The 7,891-nt window shown below is 33.1% G+C and overlaps 1 protein-coding gene across 2 annotated transcripts; it reads left to right on the forward strand.

Moving 5' to 3' along the window:
- Positions 1 to 225: 225 nt before the first annotated feature.
- On the forward strand, positions 226 to 4,383 carry LOC109149636 (protein ABSCISIC ACID-INSENSITIVE 5). 2 transcript variants are annotated; one of them, XM_019297534.1, is made up of 5 exons: positions 226 to 442; positions 2,139 to 3,344; positions 3,681 to 3,752; positions 3,850 to 3,879; positions 3,966 to 4,383. In XM_019297534.1, exons 2-5 carry the CDS (start codon positions 2,205 to 2,207, stop codon positions 4,059 to 4,061), a joined length of 1,338 nt encoding a protein of 445 aa, XP_019153079.1. In that variant the 5' UTR covers positions 226 to 442; positions 2,139 to 2,204; the 3' UTR covers positions 4,062 to 4,383. The 2 variants fall into 2 exon arrangements, with proteins under 2 accessions (XP_019153079.1, XP_019153069.1); XM_019297524.1 differs by having other exon boundaries at positions 2,145 to 3,344.
- Positions 4,384 to 7,891: the final 3,508 nt, after the last annotated feature.

The following is a 7,891-nucleotide window of genomic DNA, read 5'->3' on the forward strand; positions in this document are numbered from 1 at the left end:
GAGCCGGGTTGGAACGACGGCCCCCCCCACACGTGCAAGATAGTCTTTGGGAGAGGGTGACGCGTGTTGAGCGTGGGAGGGATAGCGGCAGAGAAAGTTGCTGCGGAGCTGCCACGTGTCGACGACGTGTCCACCGCCCCATGCAAACCCGCGCCGGCAACTCTTTCCTTTCTTAGTAAATTTTTGTGACATTTTTTTTTCTAAAAAAACAAAGTAAATTTATACTTCTGCTTACGTCTTCTCCCCCTTTCATCACCTCTGATCTCCAGCAATATTTGTGCTTAGTATTAGGAAACCATCTTTCTACGTCTACTCTTGTATCTATATGCGTGGGTGTACGTATATATATATATATGGGTATATATCTTTCGTCCCGAGAAACTTCATAATCCAACAACGTAACTTCACTCCACTCCGGAGAAGCTAAGGCAACCAAGAAGAGGTACATATATACAACGTTGCTATTTTGTATTTCATTTGCTGGTTTTTCCAGTAATTAATCATATATTTTTCAATCTGTTCTCATAAATTTTGAATAATTAGTCTGCTGTTTAAATTACTTAACAATGGAGGATTATATTAATTAGCTCTTGAAAATTCTTTATTGCTTCAATTCTCTTCTCCCAAGCTAGTAAAAACAAAAAGATTTTATTAAAAAAAAAGTTTTTTTTTTTTTTAATTTTAAATCTAACATTTTAATTCCACCGCCGTCACCGGTGGTTCCCATTTTGCTTATCGATCTTTCCGACGGAGCCTAATTTGTTAATCTTAGTACTGCCTAAGATACTGTGATTAGCTAGGGTTTTCACCGTTTTCCAATAGGGCTTTATTATAGCAAATCCAATGATTGGATATTTTCTAAATCTTGAATGAGTCCCAACATTCTATCTCAGCTTCTACTATCTCGATCAATCTAAAAACACTCTTCCCAATATTTTTTTTTAATTTTATGACCCACCAATTATATAAATTATATTTTAATTTTATTCTTCCCAATAGTTTTTTTTTTTTTAATTTTATTGATATATTATTAATTATTTCTTCTACCATATTTTAGGTGTCTAATTCAATTATTAAGGTTCTATTGTATTTTATGTGGTTTAATCAGTTAATAAGGTTTGATTGAATTTATTTGTGATTTAATTTTTCATAAGTTTTGAATTAGTATATATTTACAAATTACATTAAAATATTATTAATCAGTTAATAAGGTTTGATTGAATTTATTTGTGATTTAATTTTTCATAAGTTTTGAATTAGTATATATTTACAAATTACATTAAAATATTATTAATCAGTTAATAAGGTTTGATTGAATTTATTTGTGATTTAATTTTTCATAAGTTTTGAATTAGTATATATTAACAAATTACATTAAAATATTATTAAACACAAAACATCAAATTTAAAAATAATAAGAGAAAAAAATTTATTTGGTCATGAATATAATAGTCCCAACGATGGGACTTAACCGAAGTTATTTGTAATTCAATTTTTTATAATATTAAATTTAGTATTAGTATATAAAATTTATATATTTATAAACTACACTAAAAGTATTACGAATATTAAACAAAGAAAAAAGAATTGATTTGACCTTGAATAATAAGTACAATAGATAAAATAAAACAGATACAGTAATAAATAGTACAGATGTCCTCTACTAACATAGCGGTTACGTTGATCATGTGATCTCAAGCCATGACGAAAGGAATAAATAAATAAAACAGATAGTACAGTGACGCTCTCCACAAAGTGTTGGGTCGGGGAGATTCCATTCCACTTTTTGTAACAAGAAGAGATAACGACGAACAAAATGGACAAAGGAACTCTGACTGAAGCGCAAAGAACGAAAGTTATGGCAACCCGGAATTTGTGCGTTGGGATCTGTGCCCTATATACTGACCAGCCAGCTTTCTTTCCGCTAATAGAGACAAGATTTTTGCCCCCCGTTTCTCTGTCGTGGTTTTTTAAATGGTTTTTGCAAATATAGCTTAGTACGATGTATATATATAACTGGTTGTTCAACTTGTGTATATATGCAAAGAGTTCAAGTTCTTGGCTCCCTATATTTGATCCGCATGCAACCATGTTCTGAGATATGAAAATATAATAAAATTAGATTATATATACTTGAGGTGCAGGAGGAGAAAATTAGAGGTTTAGTAAGTCCAAGAACACCAGAGAGGCGAGAGCTAGCTAAGATGGTTGTCCCAGAATCAGAAGCGGCATCTCAAGGCGAGGTGGAATCGCCGTTGCAATTGCAGGCAGAGCAGCAACAACAGCAGAAGAACAACGAGGGATTGTCGTCCCTAGGGAGGCAGTCGTCGATTTACTCGCTCACACTCGATGAGTTCCAGCACACTCTCTGTGAGAGTGGCAAGAACTTTGGGTCCATGAACATGGACGAGTTCCTTAACAGCATTTGGACCGCCGAGGAAAACCAAGCTCATGCCCACGCTCAACCCCATCCTCATCCTCATGTCGGTGCTGCTGCTGAAAGTAACGCTGTCACGCATAATTTTATGCTGGGACAGGCTAGCGTTCCAGCGGAGAAAGGGATTGCGAGGCAGCAGAGCTTAGCGAGGCAGGCTTCGCTCACGCTTCCACCGCCTTTGTGCAGGAAGACGGTGGATGAAGTGTGGGCTGAAATCCACAAAACCCACCAGCAGCAGCAACAGCAGCATAATAGTGATGGGAAATTTCAGAATAATGATCCTGGTGGTAATAATAATAATAATAATAATAATAATACTCAGAGACAAGTTACTTTTGGAGAAATGACACTGGAAGACTTCCTAGTTCGAGCCGGGGTGGTTCGGGAGCAGGGCAATACCGCCGCCCCCCCACCCGCTCGTCCCCAGCAGTATGCAGCTGCAGCAATGTACCCAAACAACAACACTCCTGCAGCTATTGCCCCCACTTATGTGGCCAGGCCAGTTATGGGCTTAGGCGGGGGTGGCGCGGTCCCAGCTTACCAGGCACTTCCACAAGGCGGAGTTGTGGCTGAGGCACCCGGGTATCCGAAAAGGGGAGGTGGATATGCACAACCATCCCCTCCTGTTTATGGTGGAAGAATGGGGAACGGAAGTGCTGTCGGGTACGCACACATGCAAGGACTAGGTTTGGGATCCCCCGTGAGCCCCGTGTCCCCGGATGGGTTGTGTGTGAATCCAGGTGGGGATGGAGGAAACCAGCATTATGGACTGGATACAGGGATACGAGGAGGAGGAGGAGGACGGAAGCGCATCATAGATGGCCCCGTGGAGAAGGTGGTCGAACGCAGACAAAGAAGGATGATCAAGAACAGGGAATCAGCTGCAAGATCCCGAGCAAGAAAGCAGGTATTGTTTCTATATGTTTGTGTCAGTTTTTCAATGAACTGATCAAACATTCTCAGCCTTTTTTCCTAGGATCGATCTCCGAGTAAACTTCAATTTAGATTCTATGTTTTTACTATAATGTTGGAACTCCATGAAGTATGATAGATGCCTTCATTCGATTACTTTCTTGGCATAGATCCTTTCTGATTCAACCTAAAATTACTAGTTCTGGAAAGCTAACTTCTAAATTAGGAATGTGCTTTGTACCATCAATGATCTATTTATCTCAGCTATGAGTTCTGATAATGGTAATGATCCTATCCTTCCATTGCTTCAATATATATTATTGTATTTCAGGCATACACAGTCGAACTTGAAGCAGAACTGAATCAGTTGAAAGAAGAAAATGCTAGTCTGAAACAAGCCCTGGTATGTCATAATACATTAACATAAATTCATTTATATCGAATCATCAATCACATCGAGTTCTGATAAAGCATGCACTTGTTTTCTATCTAACGAGCAGGACGAGATGGACAGGAAAAGAAAGCAAGAGGTAAATGAATCTTGGAAACTCCCATTATATTCAACATTATCATATGATGATTCTGATAATGTTTTGGCTGTCGATGATCCGATCAGGCTTTCGAGGAAGTGAAACCAACAACACCGACGAAGGCTCAGAAGGCGAGCAAGAAACTGAGGCTGCTTAGGAGGACCTTGAGTTGGCCCTCTTGATGATACAAATTGAAGTGCAACCTAAGCATTGAGAAAATTAAACAACCTGACAATTGCCATCATCTATCTGTCCAGGAGACTAGATTGTCAAAAACATGACAGAAGCTAGACAACCTTATTATCATCAACTCCTTTGTTGGCAAACCTGAATACCTGCATGCAGATCTGGAACTGGAACACCCAGTTTCATAAGTTGGCTTTGGAAAATACCTTAGAATATATAGGTTTCCTAAGTGATATATATTTTATATTTATACCCATGCTCTCATCTCGCATTTCTGTAATATATGAAGTATGCATAAGACTTTTGAGTTCTGACATATCGCTTGGGATGGTTACATTGTAGATTCTTGCATTTGGTTAAGAGTTCAATCAAAGTTTCAATGTTTCATATGGATTTACTACAAGTTGCAAGATTTGTAATATTCGTCATGTTAGATAAATAAACTAACATAAACATAATGAAATTTAAAACACAAGGAGTCTAATCTCATATTAGTAAAAGTTTTAGAATGATTGATAGAAATGGTAGACTTGCAGGAGAATATTCGTCCTTTTTGTCTACTATTTCTCTTTGAAATAGTGGAGTGTATTCTGACTGCAAAAGTTTAAGGATCATTTTAATTAAAAGTCTACATATTGTTATTACTCCGTATTATATATACTAATTTTTTTACGCGCTTTGCCCCAATGGGATAATGCCCAATTATTATTTTTAATAAGTATATCAATGCAATATTATATCGGAGATGTTCATGCATATGTAAATTAGTATTGAATTTGTTTATTTAAATCGGTAATTTAAAATATATAAATGCAAGATAATATTTATTGAATTTTCTAATCGATATTTGGTAGTGGTAGTTTTCCCCTACATGTTTCATGCATTGTGAGATGTGTGTCGTAGGTTATCATGTGAAAGTATCGAACAAAATATTAATATTTATTATATTTGTATAAAATACTTGGTAAATAAATATATATATAATGTATTTTGTATTATAACTTTGATATTTAATTACAAGATAATGTAAAAAGAATTACAAGATAATGTAAAAAGAAGACAATGGACAATGTCGTGAATATAATAAATTAATAAATTTGAAGGTAATGAATCTTTGAATTGTAGAAAATAAAGATAATATAACTAATAAAATTATATCTATTTTTAATTTTTTTATAATGAAGATTTTTTTTTTTAAATAAAGGCATTATAGACATCTAATTCTAAATTAATTAAATGCATATGTATTATTTTTTGTTGTAGCTACTACTTTATTTTAGTTTAATAAGAGTAATAAAGTGACATACATACTTTTCATCAACAATAACGCAATCGTTGATTTTTTTTTTTTAATTTACATTCGTTGTTGAGACAAATTGTTTTGAGAGTGTGTCAATGACAATTGTTACAATTCCTGTCAATATAGGATATAATAAATAATTTAAAATATATAGTTACAATTGATATTGTTATAATAATATAGTAAAAATTAACTTATAAATTTCTTTAGAAGTTTTCATGCATTGATAAAATTCTGATGTCTAAACTTGTTCAATTAGAGCCAGTGGAATGTCAGCATTGTCATTCGTTAGAAAATGATCCTACCATTTTAGAGTTCAGGTGTAATTGTATTTATGATCAACAATTTTGTAGTTAGGTCGTGCAGGCCTAACAATGATGTAAGAACAATTTTGTTCGATAAAAAAATAATAGTATAATATTTGTAAAGTAATATACAATAATTGTACCATTATAAAAATACATACTAAAAATATGAATACCATAACGACCTAAATCATACCAATAATGCAAAAATATAATTCAAATATTAAGTTTTTTTCTAATCTAAATAATCAAAAGAAGATTAATTAAAAAAAAAAAAAAAAAAAACTTAACCTAAATATGTTTTTCTTTTTTTTGAATGCTACTAGCTCTATTACAATGTAGTATCTGTTCATATACTTTCTCAACCTACTGAAACACAAAGAGCCAATAACGCCTCCACTGAGGCTCGAAATCACAATCTTCCAAATGGAAGTCCAACCCGGTAAATATGTTTTTCTTTTAAATGCATAAAAATCAAATGATTTTTAAAATTCTTGATTTATAATCTTTGATGCTTAACTTTGAATGCTATGTATTTAGTCAGACTAATTATTTGAACAAAGTTTATGTTAAATTTTATATTATATATATTTTAAATATATTTTAACATATTCGTAGTATATGTTTAACAATTATGCCAATTCTAATTGGGATGTGGTTCGAAACTAAGACTTTTCTTATAGAAATTAATGTGTAAGTTAAAATAATAAATAGTTAACGGAAATTCGTTACTAAAGTTTATGTTAACGGACTTAAGGGAAGAAAATAATATAATAGAGGGTAAATAAGGAAAATCAATAAAAAAATACTAAAATAAAAATAATATGAACCATTCATTTTAAGAAACAATAGTATAATATGAACCATTCATTTTAAGAAACAATAGGACCGACATTTTTTTGTTCCAGTTAAGGGCCTAACAATATTCGCTCTTATTAAAATTGTAGATATATATATATATATATATATATATATATATATATATATATATATATATAGTTAAAATCAAATTGAATATCTTAATCACCTTAATATATATTTACGTTACAAATATTTAAATACTTCTTAATATATATTAGCTAGTTAGAGATGACAATTTGTCTCGTATAGCTCTCGACGAGAATGGAGAAAGTTTTCAGAAAACGAGGACGACACGGAAAAAATATGTAATTCCTCGTTAGGGAGGAGGACGGGATATCCTCCCCACCCGTCTCCGTCACCGAATAATATATATATATATATATATATATATATATATATATATATATATATATATATAGAGAGAGAGAGAGAGAGAGAGAGAGAGAGAGAGCAAATACGAATTTTGGTCCCATGAGTATTAGCAAAATGATAGTTTTGGTCCATATGTTTAATTCATACCAATTTTTATCAACGACTATTGTTTTAGTATCAATTTTCATCCACAACTATTATTTTAGTGCCAAAATTCATCACGTCAATCACTCCTTCGTTTAAGACATGCCGAAATATGAAATTATTAAGGGTAGTTTTGTGCTTTTCAAATTAGGATCCCTATTTGAGCATGAATAAAGGGATTTAAGTCCTAAGATATCTCCCAAGCTGCAATTTTCCTCCTCAAATTAAGGTATAATGAGGAGGAGATTTGCGAATTGGAATCGATCTTATGGCTTAAATTCATTTATTTATGCACAAATTGGAATCTTAAGTTGAAAAGGACGAAAATGCCCTTAAAATTTTTAGATTTCGAGATGTCTTAAATGGATAGGTAACCGACGTGATGAATTTTGGTACTAAAATAATAGTCGTGGATTAAAATTGGTACTAAAACAATAGTCGTGGATGAAAATTGGTTGGAATTAAACATGTGAACCAAAATCGTCATTTTGCTAATACTCGTGGGATCAAAATTGGTATTTGCTCTATATATATATATATGTGTGTGTGTGTGTGTGTGTGAATTTTTTTGAGAATAAAAACTTAATGCATTAGATCAGAACTAAGAATGTTCACAAGAAACTGAGGGGGTGAGTGATACCACTCCCCGCAACCTGACAAAGAAACGGCAAAATAGAAGATCACATCAGGAATCTGAGATGCAACCTCCTTTACATCGTCTACTACTAAACCAAACAATGAACGGTAAGTATTTAAAGTTATAGCATGAACTGTATGTGTGTGTGAATTTTTAAAATTAAAAATTACACTTTAATATTTTGATTGTTGATTTCTCGCATGGGGC

Source organism: Ipomoea nil, unplaced genomic scaffold, assembly GCF_001879475.1.
Source record: "Ipomoea nil cultivar Tokyo-kokei standard unplaced genomic scaffold, Asagao_1.1 scaffold0268, whole genome shotgun sequence".
In the NCBI taxonomy this organism is placed as follows: domain Eukaryota; kingdom Viridiplantae; phylum Streptophyta; class Magnoliopsida; order Solanales; family Convolvulaceae; genus Ipomoea; species Ipomoea nil.

Coding starts and splice junctions, on each gene's coding strand:
- LOC109149636 (XM_019297534.1), top strand. CDS start 2,205: ATGGTTGTCCCAGAATCAGAAGCGGCATCTCAAGGCGAGGTGGAATCG. Junction 3,345..3,680: donor GATCCCGAGCAAGAAAGCAG/GTATTGTTTCTA, acceptor ATTGTATTTCAG/GCATACACAGTCGAACTTGA. Junction 3,753..3,849: donor CTAGTCTGAAACAAGCCCTG/GTATGTCATAAT, acceptor TCTAACGAGCAG/GACGAGATGGACAGGAAAAG.